The sequence below is a fragment of the Chiloscyllium plagiosum genome, unplaced genomic scaffold (assembly GCF_037043375.1).
Source record: "Chiloscyllium plagiosum isolate Xiang-an unplaced genomic scaffold, Cpla_swu_hap1 HiC_scaffold_6, whole genome shotgun sequence".
NCBI lineage: Eukaryota > Metazoa > Chordata > Chondrichthyes > Orectolobiformes > Hemiscylliidae > Chiloscyllium > Chiloscyllium plagiosum.
This window is the reverse complement of record NW_028270144.1, coordinates 122,225,695-122,250,919: the sequence shown is the minus strand read 5'-3', so window position 1 is coordinate 122,250,919 and position 25,225 is coordinate 122,225,695. Positions and strand designations below refer to the sequence as shown.

Sequence of the window (25,225 nt, the reverse complement as noted above, 5' to 3'; positions counted from 1 at the left end):
TCCCCCACCCCAGGGAAAAGACTTTGTCTATTTATCCTATCCATGCCCCTCATAATTTTAAAAGCCTCTATAACGTCACCCCTCAGCCTCCAACATTCCAGGGAAAACAGCCCTAGCCTATTTAACCTCGCCCTACAGCTCAAATCCTCCAACCCTGACAACATCCTTGTAAATTTTTTCTGAATCCTATCAAGTTTCACAACATCTTTCTAATAGGAAGGAGACCAGAATTGTACGCAGTATTTCAACAGTGGCCTAACCAATGTCCTGTACAGCTGCAACATGACCTTCCAAACTCCTGTGCTCAATACTCTGACCAATAAAGGAAAACATACCAAACGCCTTCTTCACTATCCTATCTACCTGCAACTCCACTTTCAAGGAGCTATGAACCTGCACTCCAAGGTCTCTTTGTTCAGCAATACTCCCTAGGACCTTACCATTAAGTGTATAAGTCCTACTAAGATTTGCTTTCCCAAAATGCAGCACCTCGCATTTATCTAAATTAAACTCCATCTGCCACTTCTCAGCTCATTGGCTCATCTGATCAAGATCCTATTGTAATCTGAGGTAACCCTCTTCACTGTCCACTATGTGTCCAATTTTGGTGTCATCTGCAAACTTACTAACTATACCCCGTATGCGCACATCCAAATCATTTATATAAATATATATATGACAAAAAGTAGTGGACCCAGCACTGATCCTTGTGGCACTCCACCGGTCACAGGCCTCCAGTCTGAAAAACAACCCTCCACCACCACCCTCTGTCTTCTACCTTTGAGCCAGTTCTGTATCCAAATGGCTAGTTCTTCCTGTATTCCGTGAGATCTACCCTTGTTAACCAATCTCCCATTGGGAACCTTGTTGAATGCCTTACTGAAACCCATATAGATCACATCTACCGCTTTGCCCTAATCAATCCTCCTTGTTACTTCTTCAAAATACTCAATCAAGTTTGTGAGACATGATTTCAGACACACACAGGCAACAAGAAATCCAACAGCAAATTCAGAAGAAACTTCATTAAACAGAGAATGGTGAGAATGTGGAACTCGCTACCACAGAGAGAGAGAGAGAGAGAGAGAGAGAGAGGTTGTAGTAAATATTTTAGATGCTTTTAAGGTGAATATAGACAAGGATTGGAGGGAGGAGAGAGAGAAGCTAAATGGTGATCGATTGAGGAAAGGTGGGAGGAGGTGTAAGTCTAGCACAAACACCAGCATGGACTGGTGGGCTGAATGACCTGCTTCTTTATCATATCTTCTGTGCACTTCTCAGGTAAAGGCTAAAATCACCATCGTCCTACTGAACCATGTGGCTGCTCTCTCATCAGATAGCGATGACTGATGGTGGTTTAAGGTGAGGGTCACCACATTTAAGGTGAGGGGAGAGGTTGAGGAGCAGAGTCCTTCATGGCAATCTCAGCCGCTGTGGGAATTAAGTCCACCCTGTTGGCGTAACTCTGCATTGCAAACCATCCATTTCACCAACTGAGCTAACTAACCCCAACATAAATGCATTGGGCTTTTTCTTTGACTGGTGGATCAGTGCATGAAGAATAGTGGGGTCAGTCTCACTTTTCTCCTATCAGGCTAAACTAGTGAGTATGAGTTGACCAATTTTAAGTGAATCTATCTGTTCGTCTACGTGCAGCTAATGTTTGTCTTCTCTCTTCAGGATTAAATAAAATACACTTGTTGAGCTGGACCTGAAATCGATCAGCAGGTACAACTCTTCTTTGAGTGACCTCTCCCATTGTATTTAACCATTTAAACCAGTGCCTTAATGAGTACTCCTGGTGCAAAGAGCTGAGGCAGCAAACTCCAAACAGCTCAACCTGTAGACCCAGCAAAGGATACATGTGTGTGAACTGCTGTAACTACCAAACTGTTTTATAAGTTACAGCCTTAACATGCCTACTTAAAAGCTTCTGTTAACTACTTTAAAGTACCAGAAACTATTGGACTTACTGTGCCTTGGATGCCAGCGAACTGCACTTAAATAGCTGTTACAGTAGTGGAAGAGAAACTCATGCTCTGACTGCTGCACTTCACCTAGTAGCAGAGGCATCAGGTCCTGGCCATCGATTATCCTGGCGGGAGAGCAGGGTAGAGGCAGGTTTAATATTTCAGTCACTCGAGCTCATCTGGAGGGTAACTGAGGGGTAGTCAGTTGCAACAGAAAAGGCAAGAGTATATGTGATCATAGCATTATACAGTACAGAAGAGGCCATTTAACCCATTGTGTCTGTACTAATCCTACACTCATTCCACTTTCCAACAATAGAATCATTAATTGACCTGAAATGATGGTTGTCTGTGACTTTACACCAATAGGAAAATATTCACTTTGCACACAGATGCATCAGAGAACTTTGTTGAACAGACAGTGAACTGGACAGGTGACAGCTTCCCAAGTCACAGGTAACAGCACTTTCGAATGACCCAATGCAAGGTTCACACTAAACAAAAACCGAAAGAAATGTGAATGCTGTAAATCAGAAACAAAAACAGAAATTGCTGGAAAAGCTCGGCAGATCTGGCAGTATCTGTGGAGAGAAATCTGAATTAACGTTTCGGGTCCAGTGACCCTTCCTCACTGGACCTGAAAAGTTAACCCTCATTTCTCTCTACAGATACTGCCAGACCTGTTGAGCTTTTCCAGCTATTTCTGTTTTAGTTCACGTATGTGTGCAAGGTTCACATTGTCCTTTCTCTTCTGCATCGCCTGCTTACCGGTCTCTGGGCATTGTGGCTTCTGAGAGTCTGACAATTGTTGGGAAGAGATCCATGTTGCTGGTCGGCTCATCAATGCTCCTGCCTGCTATTAAGACTCCAGGCCACCTGAGGAGTCCAGGTACCCGGATTCCACCTTCCCAGTTTGTTGCTTTTCCACCTAAACATTTAGGAAAGAAAATACAAAGCCTGTGAAAAAGCCAAAATGTGGACAGAAAGATTAATTAATGGAAACAAGATTGATCAGATGCCCCGGTAGGGTGTGGGCATAGAATGGTTGCTGAACTTGCCCTCATAACAAGAGAAGTCACTGCACCCGAAATTGTGAGGAGAGTAGACGTGGTTAATGGAAGACTTAGTACTGCTGTTCAAAATTTCGAGGGGTTCATACATAGAGTAAATAAGGAAAAGCTATTTACACTTGCAGAAGGGCCAGTTGCCAGGGGACACAGATTTAAATAATTCAAAAAAGAAACATCGCGGAGAAAAAGTATTTCTGCAAAATCATAATTCCGTATGATCTGGAAGACTGATGGATTCAACAACAACTTTCAAAACGTCATGCGATAAATATTTTATTTTTATTTATTCTTGAGATGTGAGTATTGTTTGGAAGGCCATCATTCAGTGCCAACTTCTCGTCGCCTTTGAGGAGATGGTGGGAAGCCACCTTTTTGAAGTGCTGCAGTCAATGTGATGTGAGAAACCTGTTGTGCTTCTGCTTTTGTAACATTTGCTGTAACGGAGTGACTTGCTGGGCCATTTCTGGGGGGGGAGTTAAAACACACCCACATGACTTGCATCTCGAGTCAGGCATAAGCCAGGCTAGATGAGAGTGGCAAATTTTCTTGACCAAAACCATTGGTGAAACAGCTGTGTTTTTAATGACAATAGAGTAGTTTCAAAGTCATTATTGATCAGAATGGCATTTTTTTCTCCAAATTTATTCATTAAATGCATTGAAATTCTGCCAGCCACTGTTGCAGGATTTGAATCCCTGTATCGAAACCTTGTGCCTGGTCTTTGGATTACTAGTCCAGTAACACTACTTCTGTGCCATAGAAAGGAAATAAGTTACAGTACTGTATGAATAGGGAAGAGGACCGGGACGACCATCCAGGCACAATGGGCCAATGGTATCCTTCAGTACAGGTACACAATCCTTTATCCGAAATTCCAAAATCTGAAAAGCTCCAAAATCTGAAATTTTCTCCGTGAAGGTTTTTTTCTGCATAACAAACTTGTTTGGCATGCGATCGGGTGAACCAACTCCACACCCACTCGACCCACGTCACTCAGATATGATGTGGTGGCGTGGCCCAGCACTGGCAGGCATCAATTGTGTCTCAGCACTCGTATTAGTCACACGTGGGTCTGCTGTTTGCTAAGCTTCTTTTTATTTCACTGTGAAAATGTCATTTACTCTGAAATCCAAAAAATCCCAAAGCCCGAAAAACAACTGGCCCCAAGGATTTCGGATAAAGGAATGTGTACCTGTACTATACAATTTTATAAGGGGTTCGAAACATTTTAATTTGATAAGATGTCACATTTGGAACATATAGAATCAGAAGAAAACAAATGAGACTTTTTCTACACAGCATACGAGAGAGATGTTGTAATGCATTTAATGGAGTGGAATGTCTGGATCAGTGTTATCATTAATATTTTACCAAGGATCACAATTCCAAACAGCACCCAGCTCAGTGATCTCACTCAAGATGTTTCAACCTGCACCATCAGACACTAATCCACTGATGTGGAGTAATCAGATCAGCTATGATCTCACTTAATGGTGGAGTAGACTCGGGAAGCCAAATGGCCTATTCCTACTCCTAACCTGTATGTTCAAACGTGACACAAAAGCAAAAAACTACAGGTGCTGGAAATGCGAAATTAAAACAAAATTGTCAGCAGCATTGGTACATCGAGGAAGAGAGTTAATAGTGTGACAGCTTGCCCCAACCTCCTTTGGAGAGGGTTGGAGTCACAGTGGGCAGGCAGGGACGCAGGATAGCCTTCCTGCTCTGAAGGGCCCACCGAGGGTTTGAGAAAGAATTTGCCAGCTGAAAACACAGCTTAGGGCCCATTGGGTCAGGTTCCTAGCAATCAGGTACTCCCCCCTCAATTGACTGACCAGGCATTGGGAAACAGGGGGCCTGAAGACTGCCTTGCTGTCAATCCTGCCATCGTCTGGAGAAGGACAAGATGGCCCAGCTAATCTGATGTTAAAACTGAAAGTGCTGGAGAGCTCAGCACGTCTGCAGCATCCATGGAGAGAGAAACAGAGTTGACGCTTCAAATCCAAAGACACATCTTCTTGTTGCAATTGTACAGTGCCTTGGCAAGGCCACACTGGGAGCTCTGTGGACAGTTGGGCCTGCTTACCTGAGGGAAGTTACGTGTGCCTCGAAGGGGAGGTAGAGGAAAGGAACAAGGAAAGATTGAGGGGAATGACTTTTTTATTGTCTAGAATTTAGGAGAATAAAAGAGGTCCTCATTGACGCGCATCATATTTTTAGAGGGGTTGATGGGACACATTCTGAAAGGCTATTTTCTCTGCCTGGGGAGGATAACAAATCAGCCACTAAAGACTGAGATAGGGAGAAATCTCTTTACAAGGGTCACAGAATCCCTACAGTGTGCACACAGGCCATTTGGTCCAACGAGTCCACACCAACCCTCCAAAAGGTAACCCATCTACACCTATTCCCTTACCATTTAACCCTGACTAATGCACCTAACCTACACCTCCTTGAACACAATGGGCAATTTAGCATGGCCAATTCACCTAACCTGCACATCTTTGGATTGTGGGAGGAAACCGGAGCACCCAGAGGAAACCCACGCAGACACGGGGGGAATGTGCAAACTCCACACAGACAGTCACCCGAGGCTGGAATAGAACCCAGGTTCCTGGTGCTGTGAGGCGGCAGTGTTAACCACTAGGCCAGTGTGCTCAGTTGTGAAGCTTTGGAATTCCCCATCTCAGTGAATACATTCAATGCTGAGAACAGCTCACTGCCTTAACCAAAATATGATATGCAGGAGCCGGTGTAGGACTGGGGTTGACAAACTGAAAAATCACACAAATGATATGATATATTGAACAAACCCTTGTACTGTAACAGTTGCATGACACTGTGATCTTTTGCTATAAATTCTGTGTCTTATGATCCTGCTCCACAGCTATGTGAAAGCTCATATTTCCAAATAGATTGGTAGGCTATAACCTGGTGTTGTGTGATTTTTAACTTTAGCCAAAATAGACTGGGATTTGAATCTAGAAGGTCTCAGTATCCAGCAATCCCCATTTTGGTTGGGAGGGAGATCAAAGAGCGGAATCAAGGTGGGGCATATTTCACACATCCCAGACTCTCAGACACTGCAGCACGTTGAAAAGTGCAGCTGACTTCACTTAGGGCAATTTTCATCATCCGAGGTTTCTGAAACATAACCCGTAGCACTCACAAATTTGAAGAAAAAGTCTCAACGTAGCTTTGGAGAGATTAGGTATCTTTAAGAGAGGTCAGTTACTGCTTTGGGATCTTTAATAGTAGATCGGAACATGGGTGAAACATGAAAAAAAAAGTATGCATTAAATTATGACAATTCTTAGCTTCTTTATTTTTGAAAACTGTCAGACTGCTGTGTCTCAGGTGTAAAAGAAAACGTGACAAAAGCCTAAAGGAACAGACTAAGTCTCCAAGGTCTTGACTTCAACGCAATGACGATGAGGGCAGGAGGAAAGCTGTGCAAGACAACTTTATTGGAACTGCAGAATAAGAGAAGAAACAGCAAGGGAAACTGGCTGAAGCTTTGCACCATCATCAGAGATGGTGGGGCACACTGCTGCTTGTAACATTTCTACAGTGTGGAGAATGGAATCCCCAATGATGTTCTTAGAATGAGTAACTTCAAATAAAGAGTAAAGTCTCTTTTGTATACAACTAGGTCAGGAAATTCCAGCAATCCGGCATTTAACACAAGATTAAAGGCACTGAAGTGTTACTGGAAAATCTAGCAGTTACTAATTACAAAGCAAGTTTGAAAAAGATTTCCTCCATAATCCACCACTAAATGAGCTTTAAATGTAAAATTGTTCCGTTTCTGTTTCGTTGAATAATAATTAAACTCTGATGTAAAGTACTTTGAAGAGAAGATGATCATTTCAAATGTGCACCAACTTCATTTAGAGATAGTATCCGCTAAATCTACAGTGGTTATTTTACATGCACCATTTAAGTGAGTAGTCAGAAGTTGCACTAATTAAGAAGAAGCACCTTCATGGGAAGACTCAGTTAATTAAAAAGTTAAGAGCTTCAGATGTTGACATGTTATGCTGGGAAACTGAAGCAATGATCTTGATATTATTTTGTGTGCACTTCAAGCTTGGATAGAAATACGTTCAACATGTCTTTCTGAAGCCTTTCATCTCACCCACTTCAGCGTCAGTTTATTTCCTGATATAGTCTCAGTTACGTCACAGTGGAAGTCTTGAGAACTGCTTTCAAGGGGCAAGTGGTTAGCACTGCTGCCTCACAGTGTCAGGGTTCCAGGTTCGATTCCAGCCTCAGGCGACTGTCTCTGTGGAGTTTGCACATTCTCCCAGTGTCTGCGTGGGTTCCTCTGAGTGCTCCTGTTTCCTCCCACAGTCGAAAGATGTGCAGGTGAGGTGGATTGGCCGTGCTAAATTGCCCCATAGTGTTCACGGATGGGTAGGCTAGATGGATTAGCCATGGGAAATGCCGAGTTACAGGTTTAGTTGGGGGGGGGGGGGAGCTGGGTAGATCTGGGGGGATGTTCTTTGGAGGGTCGGTATGGGCTTGATGGCAGAATGGCCTGCTTCCTACCCTGAAGGGATTGTATCAGTCAAAGTTGGAGCAGCTCAGAAGCAGCTTCTCAAGGCTAACTATGGATGGGCAATGAATTCCGGTCCAGCCATCAATGCCCACACCCAGTGAAGGAATAAACAAAATATCATAGCTTGATGCAAGCGAAATCAAAGAAAGGCTACGGATTTCGTAAACACTGTGCCCCACTTCAAGGACACCTTCCTTACTATCATTCTGAAGGTGGTGTACAGCCAGTGGGAGAAACTCTGGCAATGAGAGGAAGGAACTGCTGCTTTAATAGGGGGCCTCCCAGCACTCTCAATATAGATGCTTTTTTGTTCACTCATGGGAATTGGGCACCGCTGACTGGGCCAGCATTTATTGCCTGTCTCTACTTGCCCTTGAGAAAGTTGTGGTGAGCTGCAAAAGAATGATTATTTAGTGAGGTAATGGAAGCAGTTGAAAAGTGTCACCTCCTTTCAGAGGGAAGGGACAACACATAGACAATAGACAGTAGGTGCAGGATTAGGCCATTCGGCCCCTCAAGCCAGCACCACATTCATTATGATTATAGCTGATCATCCACAATCAGTATCCTGTTCCTGCCTTATCCCATAACCCTTTATTCCACTATCTTTAAGAGCTCTATCCATCTCTTTCTTGAAAGTATCCAGCGACTTGGCTTCCACTGCCTTCTGGGGCAGAGCATTCCATATATCCACCACTTTCTGGGTGGAATTTGAACCAGTCATACAGTATTGTTTCTAGGGCTCTTGTGGTGCACTGGCTGTGTTCTTACCTCTGAGCCAGAAGCTTGGGTTTAAGTACCACATCTCCAGAGGTTTGTGATAACAACTTTGAACAGGTTGGTCACAAAATATCTACAGTACTGTTTCTGGGGCTCATTATTCTGCTGAAATTCTCATTGGGTAAAGCACTATCAGAATGATTTGTTCTCATTACGGTGATGCTTACTTACCCTTGTAGATGCCATTCCATCCTCCGTGGACCTCCCCAGTGTCAGAGATCTCTTCAACATGGGCCCCTTGATCTGAGGTGAAGTAAACCAGAGTTCTGTCACTGAGATTAAGCCTTTCCAAGGAAGCCAAGATTTGTCCTGAAATTTCAAAATGCAAATGTATTTAGCATCCCTCCCAGTGACCGAGGAACTGAGTTCAACATTTTGAACTCCACCCAGCCCTTCGTCTCCCCTACCCCTGACCTTCACAGCTGAACACGAATGTAGTTAAAGATTTAATTATGAGAGAAGCTAATTTCTCTTTAAGAGAAATCAAGAACAAGGGCATATAATCTTAAAAGTAGAGCTGGACCATTTGGGAGGGAAATCTTTTTCAGACAAAGTGCATGAAAAATCTAGAATTTCCAACCACAAATCTGCATAGATGCTGGGGGACAGGTGGAGGTTACCACTCTGGATTAGATTAGATTCTGTACAGTGTGGAAATAGGCCCTTTGGCCTCACAAGTCTACACTGACCCTCCAAAGAGCAACCCACCCAGACCCATTCCCCTACATTTACCCCTGACTAGTGCACCTAACTCTACAGGCAATTTAGCATGACTAATTCACCTGACCTGCACATCTTTGGACTGTGGGAGGAAACTGAAGCATCCAGAGGAAACCCACGCAGACACAGGGAGAATGTGCAAACTCCACACAGTCAGTTGCCAGAGGCAGGAATTGAACCCGGGGCCTGGCGCTGTGAGGCAGCAGAGCTAACCACTGAGCCACCATGCCACCCAAAGGTAGATGAGGTGTCAGTTCAATATCTCATCTGCAAATGTTAATTCCAACAGTGCACTACACCCTAAACTTAATATGTCATGGAATCCCTACAGCATGGAAACAGGCCATTCAAGTTCTCTAGAGTATCCCATCACATAGCCCTGTATTTTCTCATGGCTAATTCACTTAGCCTGCAAATGTTTGGATTGTGAAAGGAAACAGAGTACTCAGAGGGAATCCATACAGACACCAGGTGAATGCACAAACTCCACACAGACAGTCACCCAAGTTTGGAATTGAACCTGGGTCCCTGGTGCAGTGAGGTAGCAATGTTAACCACTAAGCCACCATAAGCTATTTGTTAGGTTGGAGAGTCAAGGAACATGAAATTCAGTTCAAGAACATTAATCAACATTAACTGAATGCTGGAGTAAATTCAAGGGACTGAAAGGCCTACTCTGCTTTTACTTTGGTGTTGCTGCTTTGTGGTGCTAAATAGAAAAACCCCAAGGAAAGCTTATCATTTTAGCCTCCAACTTCAGACAAGCATCTCTTTTTTTAAATTCATTCACAGGATGAGGGGGTCGCTGGCTAGGCCAGCATTTATTGGGCATCTTTGTGGAGAGGTGTCAGCTTTCAAGTTGCAAACTGGCCTTTCCCTTTCCAAAACCTAGGGGATGTACAGGATTGGAACCAATACTGCACCACCACCCCCCCCCTCCGCCCCCCACCCCGCCCCATCTATCCACTGACCCACTTCCCCCGCCCCATCTATCCACTCATAAGACCATTGGAAACAGGAACAGGAGTCAGCCTCTGGCCCTTTGAGCTTGCTCCACCATTCAATAGGATCATCGCTAATCTGATATTTCTCACCTCACAACCCTTGATTTCCCCCTATTGATCAAGTATACCTGAAAATAAAGCAATACCATATGCTTTCTCTCTCGGATCTTTAGTTATTTTCACTGGAAACTAGACCCAGTTGGATTTTGGACTGCTGACATGATCAACCACATTAACTGGTAACACTCCCATCTTTCAATGAGAAGGCTGTAGGTTTTAACCACACATAAGACTGTTGGGCCAGAACTCTAGCCTCATAATTTATTGGAATGAGGAGGGAGTCTACTCTGTGGAAGATGCCTTTTGCTTCAGATGAAATAGTAACCAAGGCATATTATGTACTCCAGCGTGGATGTAAAAGTCACAATTTTGATGAAGAGCAGGGAAGCTCTTCCTTGGCTAACATTCATCCTTTAATCAGCCACACAGAAAAAGGGATTATCCGGTCATTATCACATTGCTGTTTGTCACAGCTTGCTGTGCACAGTTTGCACAGTGGGTTTTCTGCAAGGCAGCCATTCTACCACACTCATTTTGCCTAACAATCCGACGTTCCCTGTAACCAGTGCACACTGATACATGTCTTTGCCCAGTAATCGTGAGTCCTAAAAGTACAGCCTCTTGATTAAATGCAACTCACAAATGCTGGCAACCAATATCCAGTATCAAATTTTGATAATAATGCTTCTTGGAAGTGCCTTGGAACATTTTCCACTGTTGAACTTGTGAAATAAGTATAAGTTATTTGTCCAATTTGAATTTCTAGGCCACCAGATTTACCAAGACAAAAGTGGTGCTATGCACAGAATGCTAATATCTGAAACAAAAAACACTGAAATACTCAATTGATCTGGCCGACTGGGCAGAGAGAGAAAAAGAGGGTTAATATTACAAGCCTGTGACATCTCATCAGCAGACATCTTTGCTTTCCCTTCCCCACAGACCTGCTGAACATTTCCAGCATTTTGCATTTATTTCCACCAAATGTACACCTCTCCATCAAGTAGACATCCGGGGTATGCCTTGACCCAGGCCATAGGGAGGACACCTATGATCAGATTAATTGTCTCCGTACAAAAAACAAAATACTGGGAATTACACCATTACAGCTAGGACTGCTTAAATATAAATGCAGTCAACTTACAAACACAATATGCCTAGCAGCGGAATAATGATCTTATGTTCATAAGTGGAACTGTAACATTCAAAGTTAATAACGTAATCAGACGTCCTTAATTTAAATATTCCTGCAACAAGATTTAATGTGCACATTCAAAAATCTGGTGACAAAATCTCTCGTAAGAGGCTCAGTAACAAAAGAACATCAACAATGCAAGGTGTGATCAAAACTGTTGCATGACAGAGGCAACAGTCTTTATCTGATTGCATGAATATTTTAGCCTTTATTTCCCTTCAGAACTTACTCAGCATTGTTGAAGTAAATCTACATTTAAATTATTTATATCAACCAGCTGAAGCCCTGGCAACCTGACGGAATGCTGAACATAAAAAAAATTACATGTGCAAAAATGTACTGTGTGCAGTGTTGTCAAACTTATTCACTTCTCAAATGGATCATTTGACTGATGACGCCAAGAGTTGACTTTCAGCCAAGTAACTCATCAAAAATCTGGCCAAGCACAAAACTTAACCTGACTGAATAGTTTTTAGATCATTTCCACATACACACAGATACTAACATCATATTTAGCTCTCTGACAGCTTTTCATCCACTGAGGCACACTCCACTCCATTCCAGAAGGACCAATCTGCAGGCAGCTGGAATCCTAAAGCACAGGAAACCGCTCAGTGGAGCCATTGGTCCAAGAACTAACCAATCAGTCACAAACCCTTACTCTTCCCTCCATCCCTACACTTCCATAGTTCCATCAGGTACGTATCCAACTTCCATTTGAGAATTATAACCTAATATTTCAGGTAGTACATTACAGTTCAGAAAGTCTTTCAATGTGATTTAAGAGCCAATTGTGGTCACTGTATCGCACCATTGGGATCAGAGGTTTCTTCATCTCTTCCCACCTCACAAAGCAGGATGCAAACAATGTTGAAAATATCCACTTCAGGTCAAGGACAGCAGTGCCAATTACATTACATTACATTACTTACAGTGTGGAAACAGGCCCTTCGGCCCAACAAGTCCACACCGACCCACCGAAGCGTAACCCAACCACACCCCTATATTTACCTAACACTACGGGCAATTTAGAATGGCCAATTCACCTGACCTGCACATCTTTGGACTGTGGGAGGAAACCGGAGCACCCGGAGGAAACCCACGCAGACACGGGGAGAATGTGCAAACTCCACACAATCAGTCGCCTGAGGCGGGAACTGAACCCGGGTCTCTGGTGCTGTGAGGCAGCAGTGCTAACCACTGTGCCACCGTGCCAATGTTGCGCTATTACTCCCAGAAGGACTAATTTTGACCTGAAACACCACAGGAGGTCGATGGTGGGGGTGTAAAGCTGAGTCACTGCTCTTGATGAACAGTGATGAGTGCTTTCTGAGAACCGGCTTGGAGACACCAGAGATCAAATGTTCTTTATCTTCATTTCCCTTCTCAATCCTTCAGACGTTTCAGCATTATTGGTGAGAGAGCAGATTCCAAGGGATTGATAACTTATTTTCAATCATGGTGAAAGGGACAACTTCTATATGAGCCCACTACACCTGCCCACCTCTACCAATGATAAAGTGCAAAAAAAAAGACCATCATACATATTCATAAGAACTTAAATTTCAAAACCACAGCCTACCAGTCTTAACTAATGAATAATTCTTTGATTCCAAACAAAAGTACATCACTGTGAAGTATAGACTGGATATAATTGAAGCCTAATAGTCTGTGTGCATTCACGTCATGCTGATAGAATAACAATTATTTACTGGAGCTGGCAATATCTTCAGCTTATTACCATACTTATAATTGCTTCCAGTGTTTTCAGCCTTTCATATTAAAGCGAGTTGAAAAGTGAACATCTCACAAAAGTAATTTATTTTTTTTCCTTGATAAAGAACATTTAGTTTTGTTCTAATCTTTTAATTTGATTTATACGGAAATGAATAGCTGACACACAAGCTGTTTTGAGTAGAGGTAAGAACTTTCCACAACTTTGCTGCTGTCTATGATTCTTAGAATACCTGATTTTAAAATCTCTGTTGTGCAAAGTGGATGCTCTGTGTCAACTGTTCAGTAAACACCACTTAACATATTTCCTTGCAGCCTAAGGGGTTTGTAAATTGCTTTGATTAAAAGCAACAGTCTTGGAAACACGTCTATCACAGAATTGTATTTCCTTTCTCTTCATAACACAATTAGACATAGCAGACATTATGTGAGCATTTGGGAACTGCACAGTCACAGGAGGGAAAGAGGAATCGAACATTAGAGCACTGTGAATGACAAAAGACAAGAAACAGATTTCTGTCAAATGTGAGACTTGTAACACAGTAGAGAATCAAACCAAACACAGAATGGATAAAGGAAATCTTAAAAAGAAGAATAAGAATGACAAAGGTAGGGCATGAGGCCAAACCTAGAGGGCATAGGTTTAAGGTGAGAGGGGAAAGATTTAAAATGGACCTCAGGGGCAACGTTTTCATGCAAAGGGTGCTGTATGTATAGCATGAGCTGCCAAAGGAAGTAGTGAAGGCTGGTACAATAACAACATTTAAAAGGTATCTAGATGGGGATATGAATAGGAAGGGTTAGAGGAATCTGGGCCAAATGCTGGCAAATGTGACTAGACTAATTTCGGATATCTGGTTGGCATGCACAAATTGGACCAAAGGTTCTGGTTCCATGCTGTATATCTATATGACTCTATGAGAAAGGATGAACAGTTCATATAAAAGAAGTCCTTTTGGACAGGAAGTCAACGTGGGAGCAAAATGGAGAATTAAGATGAAAAGCAACATGAAGCTCGGGGTCATGCTTGCAAATTGAATGAGGTGTTCCACAAACCACATCGTCTGTCTTTGGTGTCCCCAGTCTACAGAAGACCACGTCGTGTCCAGCATAATCAGTTTGGTATATTGAAAGAGGCATATGTAAATCATACCTTGAAGAACGGAGGTACAGTGGTAGAGTCCTCACTTCTGAGCCAGGAGGCCTGAGTTCAAGTCCCACCTGCTCCAGAGGTGCATCATAATGTGTCTGAACAGGTTGATGACAAAAATATCTTCAAGCAGATCCAGAAGGACCCTTGCGGTGCAGTAGTAGTGTCCCTATTTCTGGGCCTGGAGGCCTGGGTTGATGTCCCACCTACTCAAGAAGTGTGTAATAGCATCTCTAAGAAGAGAGTGTGGTGCTGGAAAAGCACAGCACGTCAGGCAGCATCCGAGGAGCAGGAGGTTCGATGTTTCGGGCATAAGCCCTTCATCAGGAATGAGGCATTTCTAAGAAGGTTGATTGTAAAATACATAACTTGTGGAGTTGTATTCCTGCAAGTTGTAAGTTAGCTATTAGGATTTTATATAATATTTAAAGGACCTAGAGGGTTCTAGTGGTACAGTGGCAGTGTTCCTACCTCTGAGCCAGGAGGCCTGGTTCAAGTCCCATCTGCTGCAGAGCTGTGTAAAAAACATCTCTGACTAGAAAATATCCTAAAACAGACCTAAGGGCTTGTTTGGCACAGTTGGTACTGCCCCTACCTCTGGGCCAAGAGGCCCAGTTCAAATTAACCCTGCACCAATGGGTATGTAATAACATCTCTGAACTGGTTAATTAGGAATATCTTAAAGCAGATCCAAGGATTCTTGTCTCACAGCATCACTAAGACCATAAGGCAAAGGAGCAGAAATTAGGCCATTCAGTCCATCGAGTCTGCTCTGCCATTCAATCATGGCTGATAGGTTTTTTAACCCCATTTTCCTGCTTTCTCCCTGTAACCTTTGATCCCCTTGACAATCAGGAACTTATCTATCTGTTTTAAATATGCTCAATGACCTGGCTTCCACTGTCTTCTTTGGCAATGAATTTCACAGATTCATCACTCTCTGGCTGAAGAAGTTCCTCCTTATCTCCGTTCTAAAAGATCTTCCCTTTACTCCCAGGCTGTGCCCTTAGGTCCTTGCCTTCCCTGCTGATGGAAACATCTTCCCAATGTTCACTTTGTCCAGGCTGTTCAGTATTCTGAAAGTTTCAATCATCTTTCTACACTCTGTTGAGTATAGTGCCAGAGTCCTCAAATGTTGTTCGTTTGTTAAGCCTTTAATTCCTGGAACTATTTTCGTGAACCTCCTCTGGGCCTGTTCCAGGGCCAATACATCTTTCCTGAGGTATGGGGCCCAAAATTGCTCCCAATACTCTAACATGTACAATACATGGTGACCCAATGTCTGAGCCAGGAGGTCCAGGTTCAACTCCCAACTGCTCTAGGGGTGTGTAATAACATCTCTGAACAGGCTGATTAGAAAATATCTTAAAACAGACCCAGGGTTGGAACTGGAGAACTGCCTGTCCTGGACTGGGACAAGCCTATGTACACCATGGATAGTGCCTCTACTTTGGTGTTCAACAATAAACAAAGTCCTTTTTCAGTCAGACTTCCTGAGTTATTATGCTGGTGATGAGAGTCAAGAAAACGTTCGGTCAGCCTTTGCCTGGTAAGATCATGACAGGGAGATATAGGAAATGTTGCTCTTTGGGAACTAGAGCCTTAAAATGAGGGTGAAGAGGATTAGCCCAGTATGCTGATAAAATGACAAACAGAATAGAAGGTCATTGACAGAAAGTCAGTTATGGGGCCCCGAATTTCAGCATCAGGAAGAGTTCAACCTACCCAGCAATCCTGAAAGGGTTTGGAGGGATATGGGCCAGGTGTAGGCAGGTGAGCCGAGTTTAGTTTGGGATTATGGTTGGCATGGACCAAAGGGTCTGTTTCCATGTTGTATGATTCAATGACTCCATAATTGATAGATATGGTAGTGTTATATACCATTTGCTATATACCAGCGTTAGACGTTTAATAACAGACTTCCTGGAGAGCCAGTTACTGAGTTTTTGATGATACTGTGGAAATTGGCAGAACACTGCAAGCATAGGCCAGCACTTCGGGGAATGGTAAAGGATCATTAGTTTGTGAAATTAATGACAATTAATGACATTGCGATCCGAAGGAAGCTACTGACTAAACCTCATCCGGACCTCAAGAAAGCCACAGAACTGGCCACAAAAATGTGGAACAAGGGACTCATCAGCTTTAGGAGTTCATTCCTCAACCTTGGACTAGCCCATACCACAGAGCTAAGTCCTCAGCAGACAATACCCCTGCTGGCTACCAAGGAAGGGCGATTAGAATCAGAGGCCGCAAGGTACCACAACTGGATGGGATGGTTCTCCACAATACTGTGAGGAACAACAATTTCCATGCTGCACTTGTAGTCATAGGGTCTACCTAGACAAGACTATTGAAACAGGTGAAACAAGTACTGTCAAGGCCAAGAGCAAAGCCATGCCAAGACAGGGTTTTGCAAATAAATCAGCCTGAGGTTGAGGAATTGATACAACTAAATTGTATCAATATCCCCAAAGTAATCCCAGTTAAGGTAAATGGCCACCCCCTAAACAGAGTTAGACACAGGTACAGATGTATCTATTGCTGGGGAGCAAACCTTTAGGCAGCTCTGAAGGGGCATCTTGAACTTAAGCATGTGAGACACCAAGCCTGAATTGGTCACATGCTCTGAGGAGCCATTACATATCATTTCAACCACTGTAACCCCCCAGGGGTGATGCAAGGGTAGTACACAATTCAACACCCCTTAATGGTGGCGCAAGGGCCAGGCTCCAAACATTTGGAAAAGGATTTGCTACAGAAAATCTGCTAGGATTGGTAACACATTTTTAAAATGGGTACCGGTAATCAATATGAAGTCCTTGGGAAGCATCCAGAAGTGTTCCGAGAGGGTGTTGGGGCGATAAAAGGTACCAAGGCCAAAGTTTATGTAGATCCAGATGCCCAATCTAAATACTTCAAGGCATGACTGGTCCCTTCTACCCTATACGCCAGAATAAAGGCTGAATTGGAATGTCTCGAGGAACTGGACATCACACGCCCATTACAATTTGCTGAATGGGCTGTGGCCAGTAGTTCCAGCTGTAAAACCTGACAACTCTCTGTGGGGATTATGAGTTGATAGTCAAAAGTGCTTCCCACTTCAACAGATACCTTATGCCAAAGCATAGAAGGCAGATGAAAAGCTGGCTGGGTCTCACATTTTCTAAATTGAATGAGTCATGCCTTCCTCCAGCTGGAGCTTGAGCATCCAGGAAGTATGCTACTATAAATACTCACAAAGGACCATATGAGAACACTTGCTTGCCCTTTAGAGTATCTTCAGCTTGCACCATCTTTCAAAGAGTGATAGAGAGCATCCTCCAAGAAGCGCCCAAAGTGGCAAACTCTCTGGATGATGTTTTTAATCTCAAGAGCGACCTTAAAGGAACATGTGGAGAGTTTGGAGGGTGTTTTTCTGAGGCTGGCATCCAGTTACAAAAGGAATGGTGTGTGTTCCAGGTAAATGAGGTAACGAGAGTTGTACAAGAGGGATATGGGGTCAAATTTCAACATTGGTGTGGGACAGATGTCACCAGGGCCTTGTTTCAAGCATAATCTCACTGAATGGAGGTAACAACCTTAGGTTCTTTGATTTGAATGGTCTCCTTCTCTTGTATTTTGAGAAAGGAAGGAATTGATACTTCAGATTTACTCTTTAATCTTTTCCATATTTTAAGGTCAGTTAAAGTCACCGAGCAAGTCTGAGGTTCACCACAAACTTTGGATAAGCAAACAGAAGCCAAATGATTTGAGCAAGAAAGCTGGGAAGTGTAGCGACAATGCAACACCTACCTACGCTCCAGTCCATCTCCTCCACACTGTCACCATACAAACCATGCTTACTCTTTCCTAAAAATTCTGGAGATGCATATAGTGCCGTGTGGACAGGTATGAAGGACATAAAGAGCAGGAATGGACGGTCTGAGTTCCTGCAAAGCAAGAAGACACAAAAGAAAATTCTGATTAGAGAAGTTAAATGAAGTGTGTATAATGGTGTACAATGCATGCCTGGCAAGCCCAACAATATAGGAAGCAATGGCAAGAGGTGGCACACTGGTCACAAGTGAGGTGATGGCCAATCTGGTTTTCAGGCAGGTTTCCCTTTAACTGTCCTATTATAAAAACAGATAGATGAAACAGGGTAGAAGTAGACCATTCAGCTCCTTGAGCCTACTTGGCCATCAATGTTGATCTATCTGTACATCAAATCCCACATTCCCATTTACCCCTGAAAACAACTGATTCCTTTGCCAAACAAGGATCTAAGTATCATTGCTTTAAAAGCAGTTATAATTCAATTACTGTGCCTCTGTTGCAGATCCAAAGTCCTTTAGTCCTTGGAAACAAATTCTCATTTTTGTCCAGAAAGGGTGACACTTAATCTTAAAATAGTGCCCTATAGTTCTAGACTGACCCACCAGAAGAAACATCCTTTCCCTGTCACATTGTCAATCCAGTCAGGCTCTTGTCCACTTCAATCAAACCACCTAGTTTCCACTTGAGTTCAGAAGAGCAAGTACAGACTGTTTAATTTATCATTAAAAGCCAACCTACTTATTTTAGGTATCAACCTAGTAAACCACATCTGACCCATCTACAATGATTTACATCCTTTTTTAAATAAGGAGACCAACGCTACACACTATATTGGAGATGTGGTCTCACCAATGCTGTATAGAACTGAAGTATAACTTCCTACGTTTACGTTCAGTTCCTGTCATGATAACGCACAGCATCCCATTGGCCTTCTCGATTACATGCTGTACCTGCATACTAACGTTTTGCAACTCATGCACCAAAACACTTAAATCCCTGCACATTACAGTTCTGCAGTCATTACAGAATCATCGATCTACAGCACAGAAACAGGTCCTTTGGTCCATCGCATCCCTGTCAGTCAAAAACCACCACCTATCTATTTTCTAGCACTTACCCCATACTTTTCTATGCCTTGGCATTGCAAGTGCAAATCTAAACAAGACAATGTTATGAAGGTTTCTGCCTCTTACAGCCTTACAGGCAGTGAGTTCCAGATGTCCCCAGCCTCTGAGCGAAAAGGGTTTTCCTCAGATCTTACATTCACTTGCTCCCTTTTTAAATTCCTGTAGAAACTCTTGCTCTTACATTTCTAGGAGAAAGTGAGGACTGCAGATGCTGGAGACCAGAGTTGAAAAATGTGATGCTGGAAAAACACAGCAGGCCAGGCAGCATCTGAGGAGCAGGAGAATCAACGTTTCGGGCATAAGCCCTTCTTCAGGAATGAGGCTGGTGTGCCAGGCGGGCACACCAGCCTCATTCCTGAAGAAGGGCTTATGGCCGAAACATCGATTCTCCTGCTCCTCGGATGCTGCCTGGCCTGCTGTGTTTTTCCAGCATCACATTTTTCAACTCTTACATTTCTAGCAAGCTTCCTCTCTTTGACCTGATTAGTCTTTCAGTCATTCTTTAGATACTCTGACAAATAAGCTCAAATGTCATTTATCTATGTGCAGTTATGCTTCTTCCTTAAGTTGGATACTTTCCTTAGCTTTGATAGTTAACCATGGTTGGTATGTCCTCCTTATATTATTTTTCTTGAAGTAGGAATATGCTTATTTTGAATATTCTGACATTTCCTCTTAAGTCTTTGTCACTGTGCCTGTACAGATGTATCCTCTAGTCTAATTTGGCAGTTCACTTCAGCTTTCATACTCACAAAGTTGGCATTAGTTAGGTTCAAAATATTAGATTTAGTCTTCTCCAAATCTCCGTCCTTTCAAATTAGAATTTAATCATGTTGTGGTTGCTACAGGTCCCTTAACTCTGAGGTCATTAGTTAATCCTGTCACATTACACTATACCAAGTGTAAAACAATGTGCTCTTTTGTTGATTCCAAAACATGCTGCTCCAATCAGTCCACCAGCTCCTACTTTGCATCCTGAAGTTTAATTTTACCATCTCTCTTTCAAATGATTTTCTTTTTGGCAGGACATATGAGATGAACCAATTGCACTAATGAGCCAATCTAAAATCCTCTTGTGCTTTTTGTATGTGCAGAAGACTAGGAGACTAGTGAATATCGACCTTTCACTAATAAACAGTTTTTATTAGCCTCGGGATATACAAAGAGCTGGCAGGAAGAAAGCTGTGGCAAGCTTTTGAAGCATTTTCATTTGCTTTTCATTTTCATTTGCTTTCTTTGAAGAAACTGAAGTGAGCGCGATAGGCAGGGTGGTGAAGAAGGCATTTGGTACACTCGCCTTTAGCAGAGGGGGGATCTTATAGAGGTGTGTAAAACCATGAGGGGAAAGGATAGGATGAATAGCTAAAGTCTTTTGCCCAGGGTACGGGGATCCAAAGCTAGACGGCATAGGCATAAAGTGACAGGAGAAAGATTTAAGAGGAACCTAAAGGGCAACGTTTTCACCCAGAAGGTGGTACATGCATGGAACGAGCTATCAGAGGAAATGGTGGAGGCAGGTACAATTGCAACATTTAAGTAGCATCCGGATGGGTACATGAGTAGGAATACTGGCAAATGGGACTAGCTTAATTTAGGATATTTGGTTGGCATGGATGAGTTAAATTGAAGGGTCTGTTTCTGTGATGTACATCTCTATAACTCTATGACTCGAGAACGTATCCCAGTACATTGCTACAGCTGGCTTGAAAATTATGAAGCTACGATTCAGGTATATAATTCCCTAGTTAGATCACACAACACATCTGGTATACTGTGAGCAGTTGTCGACACCTCAGGAAGGAGAGAGTGCAATGTTAATTCACTCGAGTGATACCTGGACTTCGAGGGTTAAATTACAAGAGGAGATCACACACTAAGATTTCATTGTCCCCAATTTAGAATGTAAAGGGGTCATTTGTTTGAAATTTTCAACATTGCAAAGAAAACTGTTAGTTTCTCTCCATCTATTTCCACTGTTTACAGAATCAAGGTACCGGTTGCGTAGATTAATGTATCAAGCCAGGAATTAAGGAGTGAAGTTAGGCACTACTTCTACACAGAAATTATCATAGAAGTTTGCAAACCTGACGCAAATGGAAAGTGATGATTGGCAAACTGTTAATTTGAAATCTAGCGTTAGTAACACTTTTGCTAACAAGTGCAATTTGAGATCCAGTAATGCTTGGGCACACAAGGGCCTGGGAATGACCACTTCCAACAAGAATTAATCCAAATATCTCCACTTGATATTCACTGACATTCTCATCGCTGAGCGGCCCATTATCAACACCCTTGGGAAAGGGAAGTGAGTCAGCCATAAAAATACTGTGGTTACTGGAGTGGCCCTGGGCTGGGAATTCTGCGGTAAGAATTTGTTTTCAGACTTCTGAGGGCTATTCAGACGATGGTAGATAAGTGGAAAGGACGGGAAGATATGCTAATCGGGTTATAAAGAACTAGTGGGAGCTGGCTCTCATGGACCAGTTGCTTGAATACCCTCTTTCTGTTCCTTCTACTCTCACATTCTACGTGAAATATAAACATTAAACTAGAGGAATGTAAATCAAACCATTATGATGGACATTTGGGATTTCTCAAGGGAAAATGTCAATATCCAAAAATGGGTTAAGAGAAGGCGGTCAATCGGCATTAGCAAAATATACTGACAGTGACAGACCAATGGCATTCTGGATAAGCCTCGGAAAGGGAATGACCCAAACTATTGACATTGAAGCAATTTCTTCAAGCTACAGAGCCAATTCATCTCCTCCAAGGCAATTTCCTCTCACTTAACCATTCTCCTTCTCATCATTAGCAATCAAACAAAACGATTAAAGGTAAGATACAGTCACCACAGTCTTAGCATACTAAAGGGCTGTTCTCTGTACAATAGAAGCTAAATTATATTTCTTTCTCCCTAATGTGACACTGGAAGCAATCTATCCACTTAAAGAACTGAGATAAAGAACTAGACTCAGTTGCAATCCATCAACTTTCCTGCATGAACTAATTTCAATGAAGTTGCTACAATTGGCAAGTATTGGAGTGAGAAGAAAGACTTAAAATTTAACTGCACCTTTCACAACCTCAGGTTGTGGCAGAACACTTTGTGATCAAAGTGTACTCTGTGTGCACTGTAAGTGCAGAGTACTGCGCATACTTTCAAAAGTATTCTCTATGGCAATGTTAGAAAAGTGGCAACCTATTTGCCCATCGCAATCTCTCAATAACAAATGTGATAATGACCTGTGGATCTGATTTATTTTCGATGATGTTGGTTGAATATTAAATATTGGTCAGGACACCAGGCAGACCTCCTCTAATATTCTTCAAAAGAGTACTGTAGGATCCTATATAACTAGCTAAAGAAACATTTTGCCTAAAAGTCCGCACTTTTGACACTTCTTGAATAACACACACTGGAATATCTGCCTGGAGTTTGTGCTCAAGTCTCCTGAGAGGCACTGGAATCTTTCTGCCTTAGAGTGTGTGTGCGTCTAGGGAGTAAAGAGAAACAGAGGACAGAGAAGAGAAAATAGCAGGATCCTAGTTTCCAGACTGACTGTTGCAAAAGTGTGCATTGGTTGATGTTCAGGGAAGAAAGGATAAAGCACATGTGCCTTTCATAGTCAAGGACATGAGCTACTACTGCCATGGTCCAGGGTTACTCACAAAGACTTGCTATTATCGCCAATGTAATTGGCCTGGACTTTAACTGTAGTCAGAGATACGGTTGTGGTAGTGGTTTCCATTGTCCCAAAAAAAAACAAAAGACAGAGAGATGACTGGTGGTGGGTTTAACCCTCGGGTCACCTCACCTCAGGCAAGGGGCAAGAGAATGTGGGACCTTTGTGGTGACCTCAGCCAATGTGGGCATTGAACCCAGACTGTCGGCATCACTCTGCACCACAAACCAGCCATGCAATCCAATGAGCCAACTGACTCTTACAAGTCCAGCATGCTTTGCTTTGGGTAGCAGTCACTAATGTTAGCGAGAGAGAACAGGAAGGAATGATACCTCTATAGTTTGAAGAGGATTATCCTTCAGATGGGCAACAGTTGGTTCAGAGCCTGCTCAGAGCACAAGTAGTCCTCCTTCACCAACCATTGCATGGAAGAAAAATGTCAATCTGAAAGAAACAAAAACAGAAGATGCTGGAGATATTTCACAAGGCTCTTGATATAAGAAAGAGAAAGTGGAAGATGTAGGTGGTGATTGACTTTAACATAGAAGTGGGGTGGGGGAATACAGCAAGCCAGAGGAAAGACAAGAAACTTATAGAGAAATATAGAGATACTGGCAATACCAGTAACATCAGACTTTGAGATGCATTGCTCGTCTGATATTTGGAGAAGTTGCTTATTGTAATTTTGTGAGAAAACACAAAGGACTTCAAAGCAAAATATCAGGGAATTGCAATTTCAAAGGAAATAGGTATTAGAAACCATGTGCCGGTAAACACTGACCTCACTGATTATCAACAGAAATATATTGTCAATGGCATAGCTGTGGTATTGACTCTGACATGAATGTGACATCACAAGGGTAGATTGGCCAAACCATTAACCACAGAAGACTCTAACTCATTGCTTTCTCTCTGAAATGTTTTCTGAAACAGAAACAGCAGTGATGAGGAGTAAGAAAAAACATGCGACACCTCAGCCGAGGTCTGTGCCCAGAATCAAGATATTCTGAAGGAGAGATCGAAGGGAACATCAAGCAGTATCAGCAAAAAGGAGAGTCGGTGGGTCAGACCAGCTTTAAAAATCGAGGAGCTGAACATGCTACAGATATGATTTAGTTTTAGGTTTATTTAATATTGTCACTTGTACCTCGGTACAGTGAAAATTGCATATTGTCGCCACAGTCCGATTCCATCTTGGAATACTGAATAAATTGCTGAATAAATTGTATATATGGTAAAATACTGAATAAACTAATATTAAATTGATATTACTAAAACTGAAACAGCTTCAAAAGTTCACCTTGCCCTTTCTGTAGACTTCACCCTCTCAGAAGGTGAATTCCAGTCTTCAAGATGAGGTCAGTTATTTCTTGTATAATCAGGGGCAGCAAAATTCTTGAACTGACCGAGTAAAAGACATCTATTTCTCTTTTTAACTCTGAAATTGGTTTTCCTTGTGCTATATTTAGGAGGTTACCATGAAGGACTCTCCTTCTCAATCTCTCCCCTCCCCTGAGGCGAGGTGACCCTCAGGTGAAACCACCAGTCGCCTCTCTCTGAGAGAACAACCTTAGCTATTTTTTTATTTAGAATAAAACATTGGAAGAGATTACAGAGGTGGGAGGGTGATGAGGAAGAGAAGAGGAAAAATCTCACAGTCTAGCCCCTACCACAGAGATTTCAGCTTTGGTTTAGAGTCTCTCTCCATGATTCAATGGCTGAGGCAAGTTCATTCACCTTCTGGAGAATGTGGAAGTTTGGGAAGAAGGGAATTATTGGAGGCAGGAGTTGGTACTTGGTTTTAGGTTGCAGGATTTCTGATCGATGGGTTCTAGTTACTAATAAAATCAAAACACGTGGGGTACTGGAGAAACATGATAGATGATCGGTCATGGTCTAGTTGAAAAGCTTTAGATCTGAATAGCTTAATCCTGCTTCTATACTCTCAGCTTTGTAAGGTCAGAAGTCACACGATACCAGATAATAGTAGAACAGGATTATCTAAAATCACAAGATTTTGGAGCGCTGCTCTTTAGTCAGATGAAGTTAGACTATAGCCCGGTGTCGTGTGACTTCTGACCTTGCCCATCCCAGTCCAATACCGGCATCTCCACATCACGGTTTATCTGTAGTGTGCTCAAACAGGTAGATTATCAAGCTGTGAACTCCACATCAACGGCAAGCAGTAAGTGCGAGAGATTCTCCTGCTCAGGCAAACTGGATGCAGAATGACAACCCTCAAACCACAACCTCTAGCGACAGGCCCCAGGGAAAAACAAAACTAGTCATGGAAACATGTGTAAGCAGACAATTTGTCTGCTCCCCCCCATTGGTCACTACTTATGGAGA

General features: G+C 42.6%; 1 protein-coding gene across 5 annotated transcripts in view; it reads right to left on the bottom strand.

Moving 5' to 3' along the window:
- The window catches only part of sts (steroid sulfatase (microsomal), isozyme S), a 70,505-nt gene that overhangs the window by 6,556 nt on the left and 38,724 nt on the right, over positions 1-25,225 (bottom strand). For 4 of the 5 annotated variants that reach the window (XM_087988400.1, XM_087988402.1, XM_043692406.2 and 1 more), the window contains exons 6-9: positions 18,040-18,176; positions 8,553-8,690; positions 2,739-2,898; positions 1,974-2,095 (exon numbers count right to left, since the gene is read on the bottom strand). In XM_087988400.1, coding sequence (XP_087844526.1) covers positions 1,974-2,095; positions 2,739-2,898; positions 8,553-8,690; positions 18,040-18,176 — 557 coding nt within the window. The remainder of the gene's footprint in view (positions 1-1,973; positions 2,096-2,738; positions 2,899-8,552; positions 8,691-18,039; positions 18,177-25,225) is intronic. The other variant, XM_087988401.1, reaches the window with a different exon arrangement.